The sequence below is a fragment of the Sebastes fasciatus genome, chromosome 14, assembly GCF_043250625.1.
Source record: "Sebastes fasciatus isolate fSebFas1 chromosome 14, fSebFas1.pri, whole genome shotgun sequence".
In the NCBI taxonomy this organism is placed as follows: domain Eukaryota; kingdom Metazoa; phylum Chordata; class Actinopteri; order Perciformes; family Sebastidae; genus Sebastes; species Sebastes fasciatus.
In genome coordinates, this window is record NC_133808.1 from 16,467,984 (window position 1) to 16,491,676 (window position 23,693).

A 23,693-nucleotide genomic window follows, 5' to 3' on the forward strand; every position below is an offset into this window, starting at 1 on the left:
TTGTTTCCCCACTTTTTCATGACCATTTTACGCAAACTATAATAATGCCTGCGTCAAAGCAAATAAGCGCTAACTGAGATAATTGTAAACCTTTGAGACTTTGAAAAGCATAAGCACAACACAAACCAATATTATTTGACAATTTATTGCAAGATACATGCACAAACATGCAAGAAATTCACAGATTTAACATCGTTTTTTTTCCAGCCATAGAAACACATTTCACTTGCTGAGCAAATACTGTAAAACAAATGTTGCACTATACACGACAATAAATGTGCTTTCATGACTGAAAATAAAGAGTTTTTTTCCAAAACAGCTCGGCGACACAATAGGACATCCATGTCTAGAAGAAATCTCCAATAATTTAAGACCAAAAAAAGTGTTACCCTGTGATAAAATAAAACAAACACACGACGACACACACAAAGTACTAAAATTGGCTTATATATATATTTATATATATATATATATATATAGTCACAGTTTCGTTGAAATTGCAGATAAACGTCTAATGCCACCAAAGCATCAAACTGAACATGAGAGAAAGAAAAAAAAAGACGCTCTATAACCACAGATATATAACATGCACAGCTCACGAAAAGGTGAGATTTGAGGTGAGTTCTCGGATGCGGTTTTCTCTGTTCATCTTCTTCAGTTTCATCCTGCGGTTCTGAAACCAGATCTTGACCTGCCTGTCGGTCAGGTTGACGCCTCTGCTGATCTCTAGGCGGCGCTCTCGGGTCAGATACATATTGAAGAGAAACTCCTTCTCCAACTCCAAGGTCTGGTGCTTTGTGTAGGGACATCTTTTCTTTCTCCCACTCTTTGCGGTTAACCAGTTGCTCGTCGGTCTGTCGCAGTCTGAGAAAGATTCAAATCAAGAAGACACATTCAGTGATTCAAGCTTTAACAAAACTCTCACCTGCTGCTTTTTGGATTTTACCTCTGGGAAATAAATCATTTCCCAGAATAAATAAAATGCAGGGGGTGTTATTAGTCACATACATGACAACCACTAATAAAATAGAAATGAAATTAAACCCCCAAATGATCAAACCGCGCGCCATAGGACAACACATCTTGATACAGCTGGAAGCATGATGAGCAAAAACTCTATTAATTTAATGAAAGCTTTCAAATGCATTAAAATGTTTGATTAAATTGTTAAAATTAGCAACTAAAAAAAAAGTATTTCAAACTGTGATTCTGTCACCTTCTAGTTAAAGTTGTCTTTTGTTGTCTGCTCTGTTGACCTGTTTTTATTCTGCACTATGTCTGTAAAGCACTTTGGTCAGCTCATGTTGTTTTAAATGTGCTATAGAAATAAATTTTACTTGACTTGACTTAAAGACTCAACTATCCACAATTACGCATGGAGCTGCAAAATGCACCAATTTTGGAAGCTCCTGGAGTTATTTACTTAGCATGTATATGCAAACACATATGCATATTTGAAGTTCTGAAAAAAGAGTGCAAATATAAAAGCAACATGATGTGATTTTGTCACTTTCTAGTTAAAGACTCAACTAAATTACGCATGGAGCTACAAAATGCACCAATTTAAGAAGCTCCTGGAGTTATTTAATTAGCATTTATATGCAACACTCATGCCATTTCAAGTTCTAAAAACAATGCAAAATACAAAGCAACATAATGTGGAATTATTTTTTTAATTGCACATTACTTGCATTTAAATATGTGAGGAAATGGCAACACACAGTGTGCATGCTGCATGATGGTAAAACCATTCTCTGTTGCCCATTACTGCAACCTGAGAAAGACTCTCATTAAACATTACGACTTTAGGGTTGTTTGTGTTTTATACTTTGGTTTTTATGATGCTGGAGCCTTCTCAGCACAGCACTGCAAGATAAAAAGCTTTTCATTGTGTAGCCAACCCACCTTTGCCTTCCTTGTGGAGCAGCTCAGGACTGGACACAGAGGCGGATTCCATGGAGCAGCTTTTCTCCAGTCCGGAGCTGCTGGACTTGGGATCCGGGCTTTCTGCTGCTGCAGGGACCGGTGTCCTTGAGGTCTCGGGGTTCTTCTGCTTGATGTCGTCTTCACTTTTCTTTTCCACCACCTCTGCGAAATTTGCAGGCACCGAGTTGTTGGAGGAGGGCTGCGGTTTGAGCTGCAGCAGTGTTGGGTTTGGACTCGGAGGTGCATGGCAGTAGTTCTCCTGCTGTTTCGCATAAGTTTGGCTCAGTCTGAAATACCCTGGAACCGGGATCTCTGGACCATCGACAGGACAAGCCTCGGAAATAACATTAGAATAAGCTGGGACATCTGTCGAGCTGACTTTTTGCACTCTCTTATCAGAGTACATGCAGCAGTTACTCTCTTCCTTTATGCTCTGTGAGAATGTACAGTTTGACATCTGCTCTATTCTGCAGGGTCTGCTCGGATCAGTCCAGTTTGAGTCTATTTGAGGTATGTACGAGTGGACATTCATGCCCACATTTTGGTGGTGGTTCACCTCCCCTCTTTTTTGCACGAAAGACGGCAGGAGTCCACAGGTTTGCATTCCGTAAGTTCCCATTTCTGAGCCAGACGGCATGTACATGTTGCTGCTGCTGGAGTAAAAGCTGTCCGACCTGCAAGCACCAATTAAAGAGTCCACTAGAAATGTGTTTGCCGCAGGAGAGCTACTGGGGAAGGACATTTTTGGGTTAGGGTTAAGTTCTTTAAGGAGGAGAGAGATGTCCCTTTTGTAAGATGACATATCTAGGAAAAAACAATCTCCGTGTAAGTCAGGATGCCATCCCAGACCACATGACAAACCCACCAATGAGATTTGAAAATGGCCTTGAGACGCAGCCTCCTCTCTCTGTGTGCGCACTCACTGGCACTGCGGATGCAGACGTGGTCAACAGCGACACCTACAACACGGACTTGAAATTGGTTTTGCAGACTTAACCGAGGCTGTTCAACCCAAACAATCACATTTAAAAAAAAAAAAAAAAGACGATTTGAGTGGGAAAATAGCACACTTTCGTTTGGATTTCACGTTTGCAAACAAGTGAAGTACTATGAAATGTCTTCAAAGAGTTCAATGCTTCAAAGGATGTGTGTTTCTTTGTGTGAGAGACTGAGGAAAAGGAGTGTGTATGTGTGCGTAAAATGCCTATATGGCGCATAGGCGACAACTGCAGACTGTGAAAGAATGTAACCATCTCTACTGAATTTAATGCTGTTTTTTTTTTGGTTTTTTTGGACAACAGTGTGCATATTAACTGTTTGCATTTCACTGTGTTCATATTTTTGATTTATTATAAGAATGGATAACATAATAAAGATGGCACATTGCTAATATACTGTTTGCTCTGTCAATCTTTAATTATTTCAGGGTTTGAGAAATGTAACCATCTCTACTGAATATAATGGTGTTTTGTTTTGGTTATTTTTGGACAACAGTGTCCACATTAACTGTTTACATTTCAGTGTGTCAAATATTTGTTGGAATTAATGTAAGAATGGATAACATAATAAAGATGGCACATTGCTAATATACTGTTTGCTCTGTCAATCTTTAATTATTTCAGGGTTTGTTTTATTTCTTGCATCTTCCTGTTGATTTATTTTGCAATCAAACAACACCCAAAACTTTTGATGTAGTTCTCTTTTAATGCAAATTTTAGTGCTTTCAGTGTTTGTGAATTGTATTTTATCTCTATTTGTGTCTGCAACTTTGTGTTCTTGCTGCTGACCGTCTTGGCCATCAGGTCTCCCTTTGGAAAAGAGGTTCTTAATCTCAATGGGACTAACCTGGTTAATTAAAGGTTAAATAAATAAAATACATGTAAGGACATTTAGATTCCATGCAGCATATCAGCATGTAAAAATAAATAATCTAGAAGGTAAAATGTGTCCATCATTCACATATTTAAATAGCTGAGAAACTATGTCTGTACGCATGAAGGTCAACATTATAATCCTGCAACCTTTCAAATAAACTCCCACTTAATTAAGACGGATAGAAAAGTGTCCTTTATTATTTGCACAGATTATTAAGCACATTATCTTTATTTACATTTTTTTCCACAGGTATTTTTTCTGATGTCCGATGAAAATAAAAAACCTGGCTGGTGTGAACAGTCTGGGGATTATTTTTGCTCAGGGCTCCATTGTTTTTGTCTGCAAGGAAGTCAAATGTGTGCAAGATAAAGTGTGCCTGTTAAACTGAGGAGGGAAACAAATTAAAAAAACACTTTGAACCTGAAAATAACCATCGACCGAAACACTGAAGTCAGGCCACAAATAGCAACGATCCTACAGGTATTTCACAAATAAACAAAGCTCAATAAATGTAGCATGGAATAATCATATCTTTGGTATTCATGCAACAAGCTTTGAATAATCCTACATCGTGTTTGAGAGGTTCTGTCTTCAAGGATCTTAGATATTTACAGTTGGTTGTAAATAAGCATATAATAGACTATGCAAATCATCTCAAACATCACAGATCCACAAACAAAATAAAGGCTTGTTAACCCAAATTTAATCACTGAATATGTGTAAAAAAAAATAGAAAATAAGAAATACATTCATGGTTATACCACCTTCAGTTATTTTAAAGAAAGAAGAAAAAAAACTAACTCAGACAACACGGACACCATTTTTGTTTTAATAATCATGTTTCGAATAATGACAATTGCTCAAACAGATAAGTCTATTTTGCATATCATGGGACGCACTGAACTGAAAAAAACTTTAATATGCGAGTATATTCTTCAGGTATAATCAACAATTCATATACACACAAAATGTAGGCTACACAAGTACCGTAAATGTAGAAAAACAAATTGGACCTCGGGTTATGAAATAATAAAAATAATAATAATAATAATAATAATAATAATAATAATAATAATAATAATTTAAAGCAAACACCAGAAGAGCCATGTGATATTTCAAACGTAAGGGTAGAGTATACAAAAACTAAAACATACAGCCTAAAGGTAGGCCTAGAGTTGCTCGAAAAAAAGGACAATATTGTTGTAATTTCAGGCAACATTTCTGTCCTTTTTTTGCAGTAACTCTTATATTCTTAAAAGCAAATAGCCAGACGCAGATAAACGGTGATTTAACAGTTATACAGCTGCAAAGTGAAATTAAATGAAAGGAAAAGTAAAGCACATTTACGTCAATAATCCCCCACAATGTCATAATATCTGGAGTCTATAGAGACACATTTAAATGGCCTGTAAGGTTGTGCGGCGTTCAGGTGAAGATCGAAGTCTGTATTTTAAAGCTTCATATGACAAAAGTAGAATTATATCTATTTAGTCTGTCCTTTCGAAACACTTGAACATGACTTGTAAATGTAGTTGCCGTCTGGAAGACGCGGGAGTTGCATCAATTAAACAGAGAACTGAGTGAAATAAATAATGAGGATTAACATTATAACTGTGCTGGTATTTTCTGAAAGAAGCTGCAAAGCCTGTACAGTTGGTTTGATATAAAATAAAAAGTGATAGGACATAAAAAATACATAAAAATAAAAAGTAGGCCTACTATCTGTTGAACACAACACAATTCGGGCCACTGTATGTTAGAATTAAAATAAAAATGTAAACTAAAACCTGTGTTAAACGGATTATTCGTCCATTAAATGATTTTCATGCAGCTTAGATGTTAAATTTGGCTCAATTCTGCATTTCCACTCTCAGCCAAAGCTGCAAGTCTGCCCTCATGTGGATACAGCAGGAAGCAGAGAGTGAAACACCCAACACAGTTGGTAATGTGATTTCACTGTAGGACATGATGACAACCCAATTAAACGCTTAATGAAACCTCAGTTTTCTAATAGCCTTTTTGGGAAATAACTGGAGATGTGATGAATCACAAATGAAATAAAAAATGTTTTTTTGTTTTTTTTCATAAAGGATGCTGAATTGTTGCTGCAGAGCTAAAGTGAAAATTATCCCATGATTGATCAATAAAGCGACTGTTTATGTGGAATGATGCGCTTATTTACTCCAATTACAAAAATAGATAGCACACTATGATGTAAAAGCATGGTACTATATAGTGTCGTCGCAGTGGAGCTGCACAAAGATGGAAACGTTTCACCTGCATTAAGTCAAGATGGAAACGTGCTTTTTTTTTTCTCGCCAACAATTGGAAATCTTTCTCCTCCGCAGCAGATTTAGACGCCTCAAAAAATCCACATTGAGAATAATAGAAAAATCAGATAAACTTGAAAATGTACTCATCCTTTCATATGGCGGTCGTCGTTAGAATATCCCTCCATTGTATCCCAACTAACTACCATTATACAATGTGAAAAGGAGCTAAATGTGGACTGGATGCGCAGAAAATCACATTTGTAGCCTGGAGTGAAACCACTTTGAGACAGGAAAGAGCATCCTGTGGTCTGGGGGGGTTGGAACACCAAAGTCCAATAGCCCCCTATTTAGACATTTACAGCTAGGTTTATTATACTGTCTAGACGGTTCAAGGTTTAGTAAACAATCCAGTGTTTAAAAGCAGAGGAAATAACGGGACCATACAGTCCTACAAGCGCCAAATTTCTCATTTCATTGATGAATCTTGAGGACAAAAAAAAAAAAAAATGTTCTCCTGTGTGTTGGACTTGGTTAAGTTCATGTGACAAGTTTTCGTGACTATATGATACAACATTTGTCGTGTCTACTTTTTATTTCACACCACAACGTGCAGTATACATGCGTCTTTATAAATGGACATTATTACACAATAAGGAAGAAGCCTACATAATATATTTGATATAAATAATTTTGAAGCACATTTAGCGCGCTTTGCTGGAATATTGGTTGCCAATAATGTGAAAATATATGAACAAACATAATAAATAAATGCAGAAATTGTTTGTAAAAAAAGAGAAAAAAGATGGCAGATTTGTTTTCCAAATGCCAGATTTGTGTAAAATAAACTGTTTAAAAAACAGGGTGATGCTGCAGGGACCAGTGTGTGTGTGTGTGTGTGTGTGTGTGTGTGTGTGTGTGTGTGTGTGTGTCTGTGTGTGAGTGTGTGTGTAACTATATGTCAGGTATCAGAATAAAGGATTCCCAGTGAAATACTGTAGGCGGTCGCGGTTGAGCTTTTTCTCTTTCATCCTTCTGTTCTGAAACCAGATCTTCACCTGCCGATCGGACAGGTTTAACATCCTGGACAGCTGGAGCCGCTTCTCTTTGTTAATGTACACGTTGAAGAAAAACTCTCGTTCAAGTTCTCGGATCTGGTATTTGGTGTAAGGACACCTCTTCTTCCTGGACTTGGTCGATGAACCTGCAACAAGAAGAGAAGAAGAAAAAACGGGGAGGAAAATAAATGAAGATGGAAGAAGAAGTCCTGGATATTTAGACTATAATGCATTTAACAGGTTCAATCAGAATCAGAAGAATCAGAATCGTGCTTATTGCCAGGTGTAAGAGGTATACACTATAGGAATTTGCTTTGGTGTTGTTGGTGCAAGTTAAACAGTATAATAACAAAATAAGATAAAAACGTTAGAATAAAATAAGAATAAAAAAATTGAAATTCTACCAATATACAATATACAAAATAAGATATAAACAAAAATTAGATATTGACAGATAATTATTTAATTATTTATTTATGCACAAAGGCCCTCTCTCTCTGCGTCACACACACACACACACACACACACACACACACACACACAATGACAGAAACAACAACAACAACGTGCATTAAAATAAACTTATACACTGCAGTGATTTGTATGCATATTTAGCTTAGACTATTAAATTCCCTTAAAGTGTCTTTATACCTGCACATCATTGCCTATAAACATATGAAATAAACTTTAATAAAACCATTTTTCCTATCAATACAAATCACTTCCAGCAACCCCTTCCAGTCTTGTTATCAGACACAAGGGCAACCTTTAAAAGTACGGTTAAGTTAACGGTTTCCCATTGTAAAATACCTTTACAACCGTAAACTAAATCTTATAGGGATATAAAAAGCTTTTGCATGCTTATAAAGAGCCACATAACCCTGGACTGGAGACGGCCAATGGAGAGTCTATAGAGCGTGCACTGTGTCCATGGTGCACAGTGCATGCTCTTAGACTCTCTATTGTCTCACTTTGCACACCTTATATCCAAGAACAAAAGAAAAAAAATAGGCTTACTCTGTTGGTTGTTCTTGTCTCCACAGTTGGAGGATGAGTCTTCTTCTTCGTCGACGTCAGCTTTGTGCTGCTCCAGTTTGGTTGCAGCCTGATTGGTATTCTCAGCATCTCCAGCAGCAGCAGAGTCTGTCTTTTGTTTGTGGAGCTCCACGTTGGTCTTGTCCGAGTCCAGAAACTGGTCAAAGCCCTGAGGGAGAACCCCATTTCGACCCACACCGTTGAAGAAACCGCACGGAGAGCTGGTCCCTGCATGGTGGCCGTACAGGGACTCGTTTTTGAAAAGCAAATCCGCCCTGCTAGTGCTGCTGCTGCTGGTGCTGGGGGACGACTGGATCAAGTCCCGGTGCATTATCTCCTCCGTGGAGTAGTAAGACGCGTAATTGCCCCTGTAGTGCCATTTGCTGGGATGGTCCAGTCCATAATCCCTGAAAGCGACCTCTCGAACAGGTTGGACCTGATGGGCTATGTTGGGAGAATAGGGGAAATTGATCTGACACGAAGTGGTCTGCGGTAGAAAGGAGGAGACTGATGTAAAATCGGGCGTCGAGACATAATAAGTGCAGCTCGGTAAATACATATTTGACGCGCAGCTGCGATCATCGTATTCCGTCATAATCTTTTTCCTCTTTTGCAACAAGAGGAGGAGAGGATTTTTTTTTTTGCAGCTTTGTGCGTTAAACTTTGTCCATCTATTCTATAGCACCAGAGACCTCGCCATGCAGGAGAGAAAATCGGAAACGTAGGCAGACCTGCAATACATCTTGATCGATTCTTGAGGTAATTGTGTCATGTGATCCAAGCCAAAGGAATTACCATACATCAATATCAGTCATTAAAAAACTGACCGGAGGAACTCATGTGAGCGCATTGGAGAGTCTCCATTGGCTCCCTGTCTGCAGGAGGAAACTCCTCTCCAGCCTCCTTTGCTCCTATAGCTCACGGAAAAATACATTTGTCAAACCACCGCTGGAATATTTAATTGAAAGCTTTACAGCATCGTCTTCAGAGTTTTAATGACAATGTAATGACACCCAGCAAGCGCTCAATCAGTCAATAGATTGTGCGCACTTTTGGAGTATAGTGAGTTTGCAGCAACAGTTACACTGTAAAAAAAAAAAAAAAAATTACAGTTTTTTTCAAGAAATTTTTCTTTTTTTTCTGTATTTCAAAAATGACAGAAAAAAATGTAAAAATGACATGTTTCATTTGTGATTAATATGTAAATGGTCTTAGATTTACAGTATTTTTTGTAATCACAATCCTTATTATCTGGATTTAAGCTTTTTCTTGATCATTTTTAAAGATAATTATTCTGTTTTTTAGATGTTTATGACTCTATTTATAAATATTGATTTAGGATTTCATGGAATTCTAAAAGTATTTCTTGTAAAAGTACAGATTTTTTTTAGCAAAACTTCTGAGAGTTAATGTCAATTTGGGTTTTGCAACGTAAAATTACGTGTGTTATGTTTCATTTGTGATTTATATGTAAATGGTCTTAGATTTACGATTTTATTAACAATAAATATATGTTAAAAGTAAAATATTTCTTGTAATATTACAGTAATAAAGGCTAATTATATAAAAATGATTACTGGTTGTTTTTTGTTTTTTTTACAGTTTATTTATGTTAATTAACAGACAGTTTTTAACAGACATTTTTTGGCGCCCCTGCTGCAGGAAAATTTCCGTTATTTTCACACTTTTTTTTTTTTTACAGTGTAGGTTTTGACACATTGAAGTTCACATTTATAAGCAAAAGCTTGAAGAAAAATGGCACCGAGCAACCAGGGCCACCGTGGCTGCATCTCTCTGCTGCAAAACCAGAGAGAGAAAGAAGCCTGTGGGATTCACAAGCGACTCATTAAATGGGGTTTTATGCAAATAAATATGAGGGTTCAGTGCGTATAATCACTGCGCACCAGGATGGTTGGAAGACATTTAAATACACAGCAGGGGAAATATTTTAACTCATTGTCAGATACAATTATCTTGGCCTGCAGCGTGGTGGTGCAAAAAAAAAGGACTCAGGCGCCACAAAAAGACATAACAAGACCACAAAATGACTGTGCTGGTACAAAATCTTGTTAAAAAAAACTGCAAAGCAAACAAACCAAAGTGTGCGTCAACTTTAAACTCTGTATTAGAAAACACTACATCCTACTTGCCTTTTTCTTGTGTTACACCTTAATAATAAATGCAGATGAGCGAGCGTGCAAATAGCCAAATAAAACAGCCCACTGTGTGTGTGCTGCTGGAAAAATGCAGGAAAAGTTGACTTTGGATGCCACAAAAAACATAAGCTAAGTCCATCACTGAAGCACATTCAGCATGGCCAAGTCCAAAACAACTGGCTTTGACCGTCTGTGGTCGAGGTGATGTCCACCAAGCATTCACCAACAACAAGCCTCTCTCTGCACCCAAATCACTTTATTGTGCGAAGGCAGCCATGCCTGCAGAGTTTAGGGCCCTTCTCCTCGGTGGAGATCACCAAGAGAGACTTAAAACACTGCTGAACGGATATACGCATGCCTTTTTGTTGTTGTTCTGTGAGTATGATTTTTATTTTCATACTTTATTGTATTATTATTATTAGAAAATAGAAAAGGAAAGACAACATCTTAAAAGAAAATTTAAATTGGACATTAAATTATCATGCAAATCGTGCAGCTCCAGTAGAAAACGCAGGTCTAATTTGAAGGCCAGTATTGTAGTCAGAGGACAAGTAGATTGTTCTCGGCTTTAAAGCCTGAAGGTCAGACGCAATGTGGAGGTATAGCTCACAGCCGACTGGGTTTGTTGTTATTGGGGGGGTAAAATCAGCTCTGTGGTCGAGTTCTCTTGTTTTCAACCTTCACCACACAGGCAGTAAACACCAGGCACAACAACGTTTGCATTTATGTTAAAAAAAACTAGGGTGAAAATTGGACATTTCTTAAACTATTTCACCACAGTTTAAAGAGTAAAAACACACCTTTAGCCAATCACCAATAACACATTGTATTGCAGTGAAATGTTAAAGAATACAATGACCATATAAAAACAAACAAACAAGTTAAAGCGACCTGTTGCCTGTCACTTGTGTGACTGTTTCTTTTAGCTTGTGTAGCTTTTATCGTCTCCATTTATCGGTTTGTTGTGAAGCATTTTGAAATGTGGATTCTTAATTATTATTACCATCATCTTTACTATTATAATTATTCCTTGATCTGTTTTTGCTTTGCTTGTGCACTAAAATATTGTGTGATATTTAATGTTCTGAGCTTTAACTGTGACATTCATATACAGTATGAGCAACAGCAACAACAGATTATTCACATGTTGAAATTAGTTTTACAAGTTACAATTAAAAGTTTTGAGAGACCAAATTGAATTGAAATTGTTGTGCTGCTGAGCCTGTTTTGTTGTGCGTAAAATTAACTTTAATACTCCAACTTTACCAAATATAAATGGGAAGCTACTTTAAAAAAAAAAAAGTCCATATTTAGTTAAACTAATTTCTACCTCTTCACAAAGAAGCAGCTTTGTGCTAATACTGTGGGAAGTAGTTAGTTAGGCTGTGCATTGCTAACTAACTAACTAACTTGACCTTAACTTTGTTTTGGCGCCCCCACTATCTTAAGCAGCTATATGACGCTGTCTGGCTGCATTTGGCTGTAAAGCAATAAAAGAACAAATACTGCAGGAAAACGTTGCGTAGGTATCAGACGCTTAGAAAACTTATAAAAGCTAATAGTAGTTGAAACATGTGTGGGAACGATTATAAACGGAAGAAAAAAAGACAAATCTCGAGTTGGCACAATATAGAAATATGAGCGTGTGATTGTGTGCTAAAATAATATATTACAATTATAGCAAGATTGAACCAATAAAAATTACACACACGAAAGCTGGACAAAATAAAAGACCAAAAATGAAAAAAAAAAACCTGTGTAACAGTCACTGATGGAAGAACCATCTCTTCGCGTTTCATTACAAATGTTACCATGACTTTCATGAACCTCTAATATGACTGCAGTGGTGTGTTTCTTGATGCAGTGATGCGGTGATGATGACGTGATAATGATGCAATGGGAGGATCCATTAATAGATTCACTCTCATGTAATGGTTTATACTGGGTATGCTGGTCTGGTTGGTCATTCTTTGATATAGTAGCAGCCTTTAAACCCAGTCTGACCTCCTGTGTGTGACCTGTAGGCTTCAACTTCTCCAACACAATGTGAAAACAACAAGAAAGGTGTTTTGGTAAATATAAACAACGAGCCTGCTATAGGTATGTCCATATAACACACAACAACAAAATGGCTTGTAATACGCACAGATGAGCCTGTTTTTAGCATTTAAAGTGCACAAAATTAAGGATGTATATATAGAATTACTTCTGAATTACAGCAGATCCATTTGGTCACAGCCACGGTAACCTCCTACTGACATGTGGAGGGTGTGTGTGTGTGTGTGTGTGTGTGTGTGTGTGTGTGTGTGTGTGTGTGTGTGTGTGTGTGTGTTGGTGTGTGTGTGTTGGTGTGTGTGTGTGTGTGTGTGTGTGTGTGAGAGAGAGAGCTGCTGCTGTGGTGTATATTAGGCGTCTGAGCTGAGAGAAGCCATAGACACAATAGCACATACTATTGAAGAAAATACACAAATATAAGTAAAAAAATAAAATAAAAAAACGCAGTATAATTACTATTTTACAGTACTGAAATTGCAAATAAAAAGGTGGATGATTCTGACATAGGCTAATATTTTTAAAGCAGTCTTTGAAAATATTTAATTTACTATTATATAACCTTTGTAGCTGCTTGGTAGAGGTAAAGGCAGATGCTATAGCTGAATCCAGGACGTTTCATTTAAAGTGAGGTTGAGGAGGATTGTTTCCGAGAAACTTTTTATTAAATGTCTGTGTATAAAGGAAAATTTGACATTTCTTCCATGCATATAAGATAAGATATTCCTTTATTAGTCCCACAGTGCGGAAATTGGCAAATGATATGATATATGCTAGATGTATAAAGTGAGGAGTATTCAGTTCATCTTAGTGAAAGGTAACACACGCTGGTGTTTCCATCGCTGCAGGCAGCCAAAAAGCTGGTTCCCTAGACTATGACATATTTTGCACATCAGATTACAGATAAATATGATCAACTAGTGAGCAACTGACTGAATGGGCGTGAATACACACATAGGTGCCATTTAATACACTGCGTAAAAATATAAAATGACTCACATGATGCACAATAACTAATTTAAAAAAGGATCTTTATTTACAAATGTATTCATCTGCAGGTTGCGTTCATTTTACAAAAACCTGTGTCCGTGCGTAAAAAGATGGCTGGTCTGCAGCCTATAATGCGTATTTCTTACAAATAACATGCTTAAATGCATAAACATGATTCATAAATTAGGTCCATTTGAGACGATATTTCATTCATTATGTATTTAATAAAGATCTGTATTTAAAAGAGATGCATCTGATCTGTAATTGCGCACTTACGTTTGGATAGCAACACAAACCACAAAAATCACACTCTTATTTAAATACAGTTAAAATATAGTTCAAACCAACACCATCAGAATGTTTCGGATCTACAAACATGTTTTTTTTTCAGGTATTTAAAGTAAAAACACCTTCTGGCTTAATTATTTTCGTCCGCAGACGGACTTTGAATGTGTTAATGCGGCCATATAGAACAAAAACAACGTTACTTTTGCTCATTTAATCAGATTTCAAATACATTGGAGGGGGAAACAGGCATTTAATTGAATAACAGCAATTAGGAAATAGACATGCAATCATAATATATTTCGCAATACTGACTCGTTAATGTTTTATCCGTCCGTAAACATGAACTTGACTGTTTGCTTCCACATAAAGGCCCACTACTGCACCACATGCGCAGGAACACCATACAAAAACACACAAAGAACCATATTCCTGTTTAAACTATATAATAGGCGTAGTTTTGATAGACTTTTTTTGAGCTGGATGGGAAGTAATTAGGTTTAAAATGTTTATTATTATCCGCACATGCAGGCCATAACCAGGAGGACAGCAGGGCCTACTGCGCATTTGGAGAATCTCAATATCAAAAAATTACCAATTAATCCATTATATCTTAATCTGCAATGCATTTTCATCACTATTAATATCATTGAACTTGAGAGTGGATAGCCTATATTATGTGGCAGGAATAAAAACATTTTATACACATCTATAAATACAAGTCCATGCCACAAACCGAGAGGTGTGCGCACACACACACATGTGTGATGTGCTGCAACATTCATAGTACAACACGGATTCTTGTGCGCTTTGCTGGTCACGATCAAGTCCAAAAGGTCATCATCAGTAAGCAGAGAAAGCATGCTCCCTCATCATCAGACGTTTCTTCTTCATCCTCCGGTTCTGAAACCAGATCTTCACCTGTTGGTCGCTCAGGTCCAGTCTCTCTGACAACTCCTTCCGTTTCTGTCTGTTGATGAATTCATTCATCATGAATTCATTCTCAAGTTCAGCCAGCTGCAGCTTCGTGTAAGGCTTCCTCTTCTTTCTGGTTTTCACTTGTGACGAGCACCACGGGGCACCTTGGAGGATAGCAGAGGTAGAAACAAGTTTTATACTTTTGAATTAACACCTAACGTCAGGAGCAGAGGATGGAGAGTGAAGGAGAAGTATAACTGCTCCCAATGGGATTGGAATAGTGCTGCTCATATCTTACAAAAATAAAAAGTGGTTTAATAACATTATAATAAAAAATATCAGAGGGCTCGCCTGCTGTACATATAGGGAAAATATGGCTTATATTACAAGAACCCCAGACACAGTATAGCCTCTATATAAGGATATTATGGGAATATTAAAATAATAATCATGCCACAGGAGATATAAACCCATAACAGTCATGTGAGCTCCTATAGCCTATAACAATATTCTCCAATGGAAATTAGTCTTTTATAACGATGTGACATGAGAGCACAAGAGAAAAATAGGTATTAAATAAGATCAACAATTGTTTTTTTGTTTTTTTAACTCTACTCTTTCTTTTTGTCATTATTATTATTGTTATTTCTTTTCTTGGTTTTGAATGTTGAAGTTGTTTTCTCTATAGTGTACTTGATGGGTTTGTCTGTATAAGCTCATCTACTTGAAAGTTGGTTTATAGACTGTTGTAATTACAAACAGTAGGATTGCATATATGAAAACAGCCTTGAAAAAATAAAGTATAAAATAATAATAATAATAATAATAATAATCATGCCACAGGAGATATAAACCGACTATAAAACAGTCATGTGAACTCCTATAACCTATAACAATATTCTCCAATGGAAATTAGTCTTTTATAACGATGTGACATGAGATCACAAGAGAAAAATAGGCATTAAATAAGATCAACAAGAAGCACAGATCTATACTTATATAGTCCCTATATGTTATCATAGTTAACAGAATAAAACTGGCTACATCACCTTCTGCAAAAGTCGTCCTGGAGCATGTGTGACTGGATGATGGGTGAATGGGATTCTGCTCCTGCTTGCTGTCAGTCCCATTTAGTGGATCCGGATCGAGCTGAGACCGGCTCTCCAGGTCTGAGTATCCTCGGTCACTGGCGGCCGCATAACCCTCCTCATCTCGCCTGCTGCCAGCCTCCTCTGTCTTGTGGTTGGTGACCTGGAAGCAGCGCGCGGACTCCTCCAGATGTGCCTTGACGTGGCCACCGCTGGAGGAGTTATTATGAGTATTTATAGACAGAAACGTCGGACAGTAGCCTCCGAAGGCGCGGCTCTGTGGTGGCGGTGCTGCAGGTCCAGGCGTGGTGCACGATACACTAGATGAAGTCCACGGTGGCAGCGTGCACACCTCTCTCCGGTTGTAAGGGATCTGGTGGTGCAGCCCGGGGATGTGGGCTCCATTACTCCGCAAGTTGGAGAAATACAGCGACTCAGGAGAGGTGAAATTCAACAGAGAACCAACACCAACATAGCCGGGATTTAAAGGATTCCGCTCACACATTTCCATGGAGCTTTTTTTTTTCCCGCAAACGCTTCTTCTTGCAAAAGCCCTTTTAGCAAACTCCTGGAGAAATAAAGGGTAGGTAATTGTTGATTTGTTAATACGAGGTCACGTGATATGCAAAATATGTTGTCCAGCCCCACCCTTTTGCTCCCAGAACTGCAAAGCAAAAATACTCCATGAGGAAATATTTTGGCATTGAGTGGGTGGATGTGGAGGGGGGTGACGGATGAAGTTCAATTCCAACCATCTGTTTAGTGTGAATATCAGAAGAATGTTTGGCTCATGTCAATTTCTGTGTCAGGGGCTCTTATTTCAAAAGCACATGTGTGGAAGCTCTTTTGGCATCATTGTGCTGCTGTGACACGAAGAAGAACAAGGTGACCAATATAGCACAAGGGCAAATACAGGGCCTTAAATGCACCACAGGATACAATGCACACCCGCATATACAGAAGCTTCATAAACTACTTATAGTGCTGAATTATTATGATTTTACAGAATACTTTTGGACTAGTAACGTTCAAATTGTTTCTTGCAAAAAGCAAATGCGTGGAACCTCTTTTGGCATCATTGTGCTGCTGTGACACCAAGAAGAACAAGGTGACCAATATAGTACAAAGGCAAATGCAGGGGCCTTAAATGCACCACAGGAAAGAGGATACAATGCATACAGAAGCTTCATAAACTACTTATAGTGCTGAATTATTATGATTTTACAGAATAATTTTGGGTTAGTGACGTTCAAAATGTTTCTTGCATTGACAGAAAACACAGAAGCTTCATAAACTACTTATAGTGCTGAATTATTGTAATTTTACAGAATATTTTTGGGGTTAGTAACGTTCAAAATATTTCTTGCAAAAAGCACATGCGTGGAAGCTCTTTTGGCATCATTGTGCTGCCAAGAAGAACAACTTGACCAATATAGCACAAGGGCAAATGCAGGGCCTTAAATGCACCACATGGAGAGCGGATACAATGCATATACAGAAGCTTCAAAATGTTTCTTGCATTGACAGAAAACACAGAAGCTTCATAAACTACTTATAGTGCTGAATTATTATGATTTTACAGAATACTTTTGGAGGTTAGTAACGTTCAAAATGTTTCTTGTATTAACAGAAAACACAGAAGCTTCATAAACTACTTGTAGTGCTGAATTATTATGATTTTACAGAATATTTTGGGTTAGTAACGTTCAAAATGTTTCTTGTATTGACAGAAAAAACACAGTGAATCAAAGAGGTGGAGAGATGTTCATGACAACAAGTCATAATAACAATCTCCTTTTCCCTCTCATGCAATGTCAACAATGTGACAGCAGAAACCTCACACATTCATTACAGAGGCCCATTGTTATATTAGGTTACATTAGACTACATTATATTGTAGCCTTGGATGTTTCCAAGTGGTCACTCCCTTGTAAACAATGTAGTCTGCATTCGTGTCGGCCTTGAAGCTGCTACAGTATATGAAGAGTAAACATAATGAAATGTATCCGCATTTCATAAAATTCACATCGACTTTTAACACGAATTAGTTTGAAAACATTTTTCTGCATTTACCACCTGATGTTTCTATATGCTACCTCGTTTTTTTTCCTCGTATTTCAAAGGCCACATCTAAAATAAACTGGATCTAGGATACTTTAGGTTGATAGTGTCTTAAATAAAAGGAATTTTAGTATTTTTGTCCGGAGTGAAAAAGGACCATTACAACCGTCATCTGTATATAAGCTTCTGCATGGTACCTCTATACTGAACAATTACGCATCTAGTCAAATGTTCGCACTTCAAATAAACCACAAATAACAATCACCCTTTGCAAAAGGATTACTCTGTCGTTTGCATTTAAAATTATAAATATCAAATAATGCAAATTTAGTAATCCAAGTCCAAGATCATTTTACCAGCAATAGCCTACTTGGTGTACTAGAACATATAGAGATATATCATTACACTCCTAGTAAACTACTTGTGTTTTATAACCACCACTATAATATTCCTATCATATTTCAATACTATTCAATGCTACGTGTAATAGCCTATACTCAGAATAAACTATTATTAGGCCTCTTTGTGGTATTATTGGAGAATAGTTTCTGCAGTTACAATGTCCCCCTGAAATTTCTCACAGACTAGGATTAAGTAAGATTTGTGTGTGTGTGTGAGTGTGTGTAAGAGAGAGTGTGTGTGTGTGTGTGTGTGTGTGTGTGTGTGTGTGTGTGTGTGTTGGGGGTGGGGATTTCAAAAATACACTGACACTGAAGAGTTGGAGCAGTTGGTTTTTCAACACAAAAGCATCTAATAGTGGGAAAATGCATTTAAAGATGACTGTTTTCATCACTTCAGAGACAATAAAGTAATACTATGAGGCTATAACACAAATCTGCAGATGGGATTGCTTATGACTACATGCTGTCCAGGTCAAACAGGCTTATTTTATTTATTTGCATAGAGCCAATCACCCTAAAGACATTACACTGAGACTGAAAATATACATGTGTATGGTTTAAACCAGACAATTGTCTCAAAATCACCATCATGCAATCAATTGAGTAGTTGCGGCTGTAATCCAATAGGTGGCAGTACAAGTTCATATGTGGCTTTCATCCTGCCATGCTGTCTTTTGCTCTTTTCATTGTCAGTTCCTTAATTCCGCAATTAAACATCAGCAGTTTCAGTCATCGCTGAGTTATGTAGATTTACTGCTTCGTGTGTGTGTTTGTGGCAGACTGAGGGACCATGTGAGAGGATAATGTCTGCAGTGTGTGTGCCTATAACAACATCAGCAGTCAAGGTAAGACAAGTGAGGAAATTACACTATATTTGTGTATTTGTTGCAAACTATTGTTCCAAGTATGTTTGTTGCAAATGATTAATAAAAACAAACAAAACCGCTGGCAAAACATGTGTAATAGCGACACTTTAGATAGTTTAGACAGTTTAGATAAGAAAAAACAACTTAACTTAAAATTATAGGCTAATGTAGAAAATTAAATACAACAATACAAAATACTACGTCTTTAAATCTGAAATATTTTACTATAAAAGTGCGAAAATTAAATACTGTATATACAGAATAAAAACAAAGACAAGGATATTACACAACTAACTGCATTATCTAGAGTGAATGTAAATGAAAACTGTTTTTTAAAAGTTTTTTTTATAAATTTGTTATTATATATTTACACATTTTATGTATTATGTATACAATTGTTTTTTGTTGTTGTTTTTAATTTTTTTACACATTTAAGCTATATTCAAAACTTGTATAGTCCCAGTGTGTTTTCAATATTCAGGCCTAAACACCGCGATGCGTAAAATCATGTCTAATCTCCAAATCGCATGTTGCCCCCATACAGTAAAAAAAATAATAACCCCAAAAAAAATGAGCAACCTGAATAAAAACGCAAAATAAAATGTGTGTTTATCGCAACAGAAAACTTGTGAACAAACTAATCGCAACTGAAAGGAAATAAAACACACTCGTTTCGTCTTCAACATATAGTTGCCTCCTAGCTGGCAAATTTTCATTTTAATCTGTTTTACTTTCCTACAAATTTCACTCCAAAACGTGGCGTTTTATCACAAACTGTGCAGAGCTTCTGTTACCCTTTAACCCCATTTGCATGATTGTTCACCACAAGTCCAGTAATATCCTTTCTGGTTTCTACTGAAAACGACTGATTTCCTGAAAATAAGTAAAGCCTGACTCAATATTCGGCATCTATTATATATTGTCTGAACCATTAGCCTTATTAAACATTAAAAGACGAAACTTTTTAAATTGAATTAATCCTTAAATTAATGTTTTGAATGTGATTTTAGGTGTAGGCAACTGCTTCTTTAGAAATATCAAAAAGCAGAAGTTTGTATATTTGGGACTTTCAGACTTAAAGTGTGAAGTTGGACCCACATGTACCAAAAGGAAGATGGGCTCCTACAATTAGAAGATTCGGAGAAGTTTTAGTGTTGAGTTTTAGTGGTCTTTACTGCTCTTCGTCCTTCATGTTTAGGGTGTCAGGAGCCAAATTGAGGCGCTTCAGTCTGCTTCTTTCCCTTTGCCCTTTGAAGGAAGCTATCCGCCGTCTATTGTCCTTGGTAATAAACTTGCTGCTTCCCTCGTTCAAGTTCTCTGGCTGGAGAAAATGTTGCCTTGAATCCTCCAAGTGTTGAAATCTCAGCAGTGTTTAGAGACAGAGGAAACCAAAGTGGATTTTAAATAGAACTGTAGGTCACCAGGTTTCAATAAGCAGTTTTTGCATGCAACAAAATACATATATTATATTATACATTATGCTATGTATTTATTTCGCATTTGTTTTATGTTGTGGCGTCTGAAACTTTAATGTATGTTTAAATGCTGCTCTTTTGACCAGGTCTCTCTTGCAAAAGAGATTCGTAATCTCAATGAGTACTACCTGGTTAAATAAAATAATTAAATAAATAAATATAAAATGTTTTTCTAATTCTTTTCTAATTATGTCCATTTGGTGCTGAGGGAACATTGGGAACTCCTTATTCAGAAATAATAGATCCTAAGGGAAGGTTTTTATAGAGAGCAGGTTTACATAATGTGTGGAATAATTTGCACTTTAGAATCGACTATTTATCGACTAAATTTAGCAGTTAAGTTTGGAAAATGCGAGAAATCTGACCTGCAAATTTTGGTATCGAAACGTAAATGATTACAAATAAAAAGAAACATCTTGTGCATGAAAGCGATGGAGGGATTTAAGCGTATATAGTTGGCCTATTAATTAAATCCAACGGTTTAGAGTTTCAGGGCTAAAAGATCCGAGATGAAACTAGAGTCACACTTTGAGACAAACTTTAGAAGAATATAGAGTCAGCGTCTCTGCACTTAACGCACTGGAAAATGTGCGTAAAATAACCAAAATGTATAGATTAAATTCAAACCAAGGTAACCTGGTTAATCCTTTTCAATCCAGCTGAGTTTGCACCAACATTATCGCCAAGGTCATATTTTAAAATATCCACAGTTAACAATTTAACAATGTGGTACACAGAGTTTTGTTTAAAAAATGTGTAGGTTAATAAACAAATCGACAACAGGTAGCTCAGTCTGAATAGATGACTATATGATAACGAGTTAATTATGAATATACTATAACAGACCGATAATGTGTTAACTAAAATAGTGACATCTGTAATAAGGACAGCTTTATAAATGAGCTGCTGCTGAAGGACACAAAGCTAATATATATATTATATACACATCCATTTCTAATTATCTACATATTAGTAACTTTGATTGAAAGTGCATTCTGTGCATATTAGTCGCTATTGTTGAATATAGTGCCACATTAGGCCTAAAGCACCAAATCTATTGAGGTTTTAACTCTATAATTATTGTTTAGTTAAATTTATTTTTAATGACAAAAGAAGAGAAAGCAGGAAATCGACCAACGATATTTAACGTCAGTTAAAGATAAAGATGCAGAAGCATTGAGTGATTGTTGAAACTTACACTCAAAAACATAGTTTACTATATTTATTCTAGGTTCATTACTGTCGCCTGCTACTATGTAATAATACCTTTATACTGCTATAATGAACAGCATCTCGCTATACCCAGCATAATAATAATAATAATAATAATAATAATAATATGTGTTATATTTCTGATTTGACTCATAATTAGTGTCGTGAAGCATTAGGAAAATCTATTTATTTTATCGTTCATGATGCTGGACATATGAAAATCTACTGTGTGGCTTCCTGTTAATACAATACAACAAAATATGTTAACTGTTCAAGACTGAATCTACAGATATTGTAGGTTATAGGCAGCAGTTAGTTTGGTCACCGTTCTGTTTTTTGGTTATTTTGCATTCACAACAAGTCGCCACTAGATGGCGCTCTCACTCAAGGAAAGAAATCTGGAGACCAGCAAAAGCATAGCAGTCCTCACACTATAGCATGAAACTGGCATAAAGCAACAGCTTCATTTAGCATTCAACACTGAAACATCTGATTAATGAGTTGGTTCAACTCACTGTGGGGGTTTATGTTTGAATCAGAGGTACATCTGATGCAAACATCTGAGCAGTCTAAAAGAAAGAAGCCTACATCCAGTAGAAGGTATTATTCGAGTTGATTTTTGAATGATAAGATTCTCAAAATATTTTTTGGGGGGAATTGGAGGTAAAATATTAAATATCTATTCAATGATGTGCTCTCATTTCAACCAGCTGCACACAAGAAAGGTATCCACATTCCTCATTATACATTATAAATACACTATGCATCCTGTAATGACTGTATGGGATCGTGAAGCAGACTGGTGATGAAAAAAAGAAAACTGTGTAAGATGAATGCTGAACATTGAATTTATTCTGTAACCGCATACTATGTATTCAACAGCTGCACATGGATTTACATACTGATCTGAACCGCAGCTCATTAGATACACATGTAAAGCAAGATGCAAATTGTGTTTCAGTAGTTATTTGACTCTAATTTAGGACAGAGTTCATGGTGTTGTTTAAGTGACTGATCTCCATATCTATACCCTATACATACCATTTAATGACACACAAGTTTATTCATTACTATTTGGACCATATGTAGATTAGCAATTAGACAGTGGCCGCTGTTTAAAGTAAAGAGTACATGTATAGGTACAGCGTGGCACACAGACTCCAGTGATACATTACTATAGCACATGGAATTTATATGGAAACCTTTAGAAAAAGTGAACACCAAATAGTTACTTCAAGGTGTTAAAAAAGACCATTCAGAAAACAATCAGGCCTTAGTTTGGTTTTATCAAAGTGAGCAGACGTCAGTGATAATCTGTCTCCTCTCTATGTCAACTTCCGGAGGTGGATTAAAGGGGACATATCATGAAAATTTCACTGTGCATTCCAATAACCATACTACCATAATATTTAGTATGCCAGAAAAAGATTTAGTAATACATAGTATGTCAAATGCAGTATGCCAAAAATACCAGGATGTCCTACTACATCCGGTCATGTTTTGCAGTATGTAAGCCAGCATGCTTTTCTGGCTATTCTGACCCACAATCCGGTGCGTAGCGGATATACAGTATGAGCAAGAGGGTCAAAGTTCAAGCACAATGTTGTGTAATATGTCACAATTGTATGCATACTGCATGCAACAGTACGGACTTTGTAAGGGCAGCTGCAGTATGTACTAAAAGTAAAAAGAAAAAGTATGCGATTTGGAACGCAGCCTTAGTTTCACCCAGCTCAGCCAGTCAGTTTTTTTTGTGGGCTGGCTAGATCAGAAAACATGTGATCCAATAAGTTATTCAGATTTGGCTCCCCTTTCTATGTCACATGCTGGCTAAAGTATCTCCACCCACGGCTTGAGAACTACTTTATCTTTCCACCATATGTTTCTCGCAAGCCAGCATGTAAGTAATAAGTATGAACCTGGAAATGAGCATTATATGTCCTCTTTAGGCTAACAGGTAAAATCAGTAAAGCCTCACAACTGAATTTTCTGGTCAGGCTACTTCATAGAAAGATAAATTCAAAA

General features: G+C 36.8%; 3 protein-coding genes across 5 annotated transcripts in view; all 3 read right to left on the reverse strand.

Annotated features, from left to right (window-relative positions):
* Positions 1–471: 471 nt before the first annotated feature.
* On the reverse strand, positions 472–3,568 carry hoxd10a (homeobox D10a). Its single transcript, XM_074659266.1, has 2 exons — positions 1,906–3,568; positions 472–864 (listed from the first exon to the last, which is right to left on the reverse strand). Exons 1-2 carry the CDS (start codon positions 2,726–2,728, stop codon positions 596–598), a joined length of 1,092 nt encoding a protein of 363 aa, XP_074515367.1. The 5' UTR covers positions 2,729–3,568; the 3' UTR covers positions 472–595.
* Positions 3,569–3,995: 427 nt separating this feature from the next.
* Positions 3,996–8,915, reverse strand: hoxd11a (homeobox D11a). The gene is made up of 2 exons (XM_074659267.1): positions 8,147–8,915; positions 3,996–7,275 (listed from the first exon to the last, which is right to left on the reverse strand). The coding sequence occupies exons 1-2, from the start codon at positions 8,757–8,759 to the stop codon at positions 7,040–7,042; spliced, it is 849 nt and encodes a 282-aa protein (XP_074515368.1). The 5' UTR covers positions 8,760–8,915; the 3' UTR covers positions 3,996–7,039.
* Positions 8,916–13,388: 4,473 nt separating this feature from the next.
* hoxd12a (homeobox D12a) overlaps positions 13,389–23,693 on the reverse strand; it is a 34,707-nt gene continuing 24,402 nt past the window's right edge. For all 3 annotated transcript variants that reach the window (XM_074659270.1, XM_074659273.1, XM_074659271.1), the window contains 2 exons: positions 15,615–16,221; positions 13,389–14,729 (listed from right to left, as the gene is read on the reverse strand). In XM_074659270.1, coding sequence (XP_074515371.1) covers positions 14,491–14,729; positions 15,615–16,164 — 789 coding nt within the window. In that variant the 5' untranslated portion in view covers positions 16,165–16,221 and the 3' untranslated portion in view covers positions 13,389–14,490. The remainder of the gene's footprint in view (positions 14,730–15,614; positions 16,222–23,693) is intronic.

Excerpts from the sequence above, each read along its gene's own strand:
- hoxd10a (XM_074659266.1), bottom strand. The coding sequence starts at position 2,728 with ATGTCATCTTACAAAAGGGACATCTCTCTCCTCCTTAAAGAACTTAAC. Across the intron at positions 865-1,905 it reads GCTCCACAAGGAAGGCAAAG|ACTGCGACAGACCGACGAGC; the intron begins GTGGGTTGGCTA and ends AATCTTTCTCAG.
- hoxd11a (XM_074659267.1), bottom strand. The coding sequence starts at position 8,759 with ATGACGGAATACGATGATCGCAGCTGCGCGTCAAATATGTATTTACCG. Across the intron at positions 7,276-8,146 it reads AGACAAGAACAACCAACAGA|GTTCATCGACCAAGTCCAGG; the intron begins GTAAGCCTATTT and ends TTCTTGTTGCAG.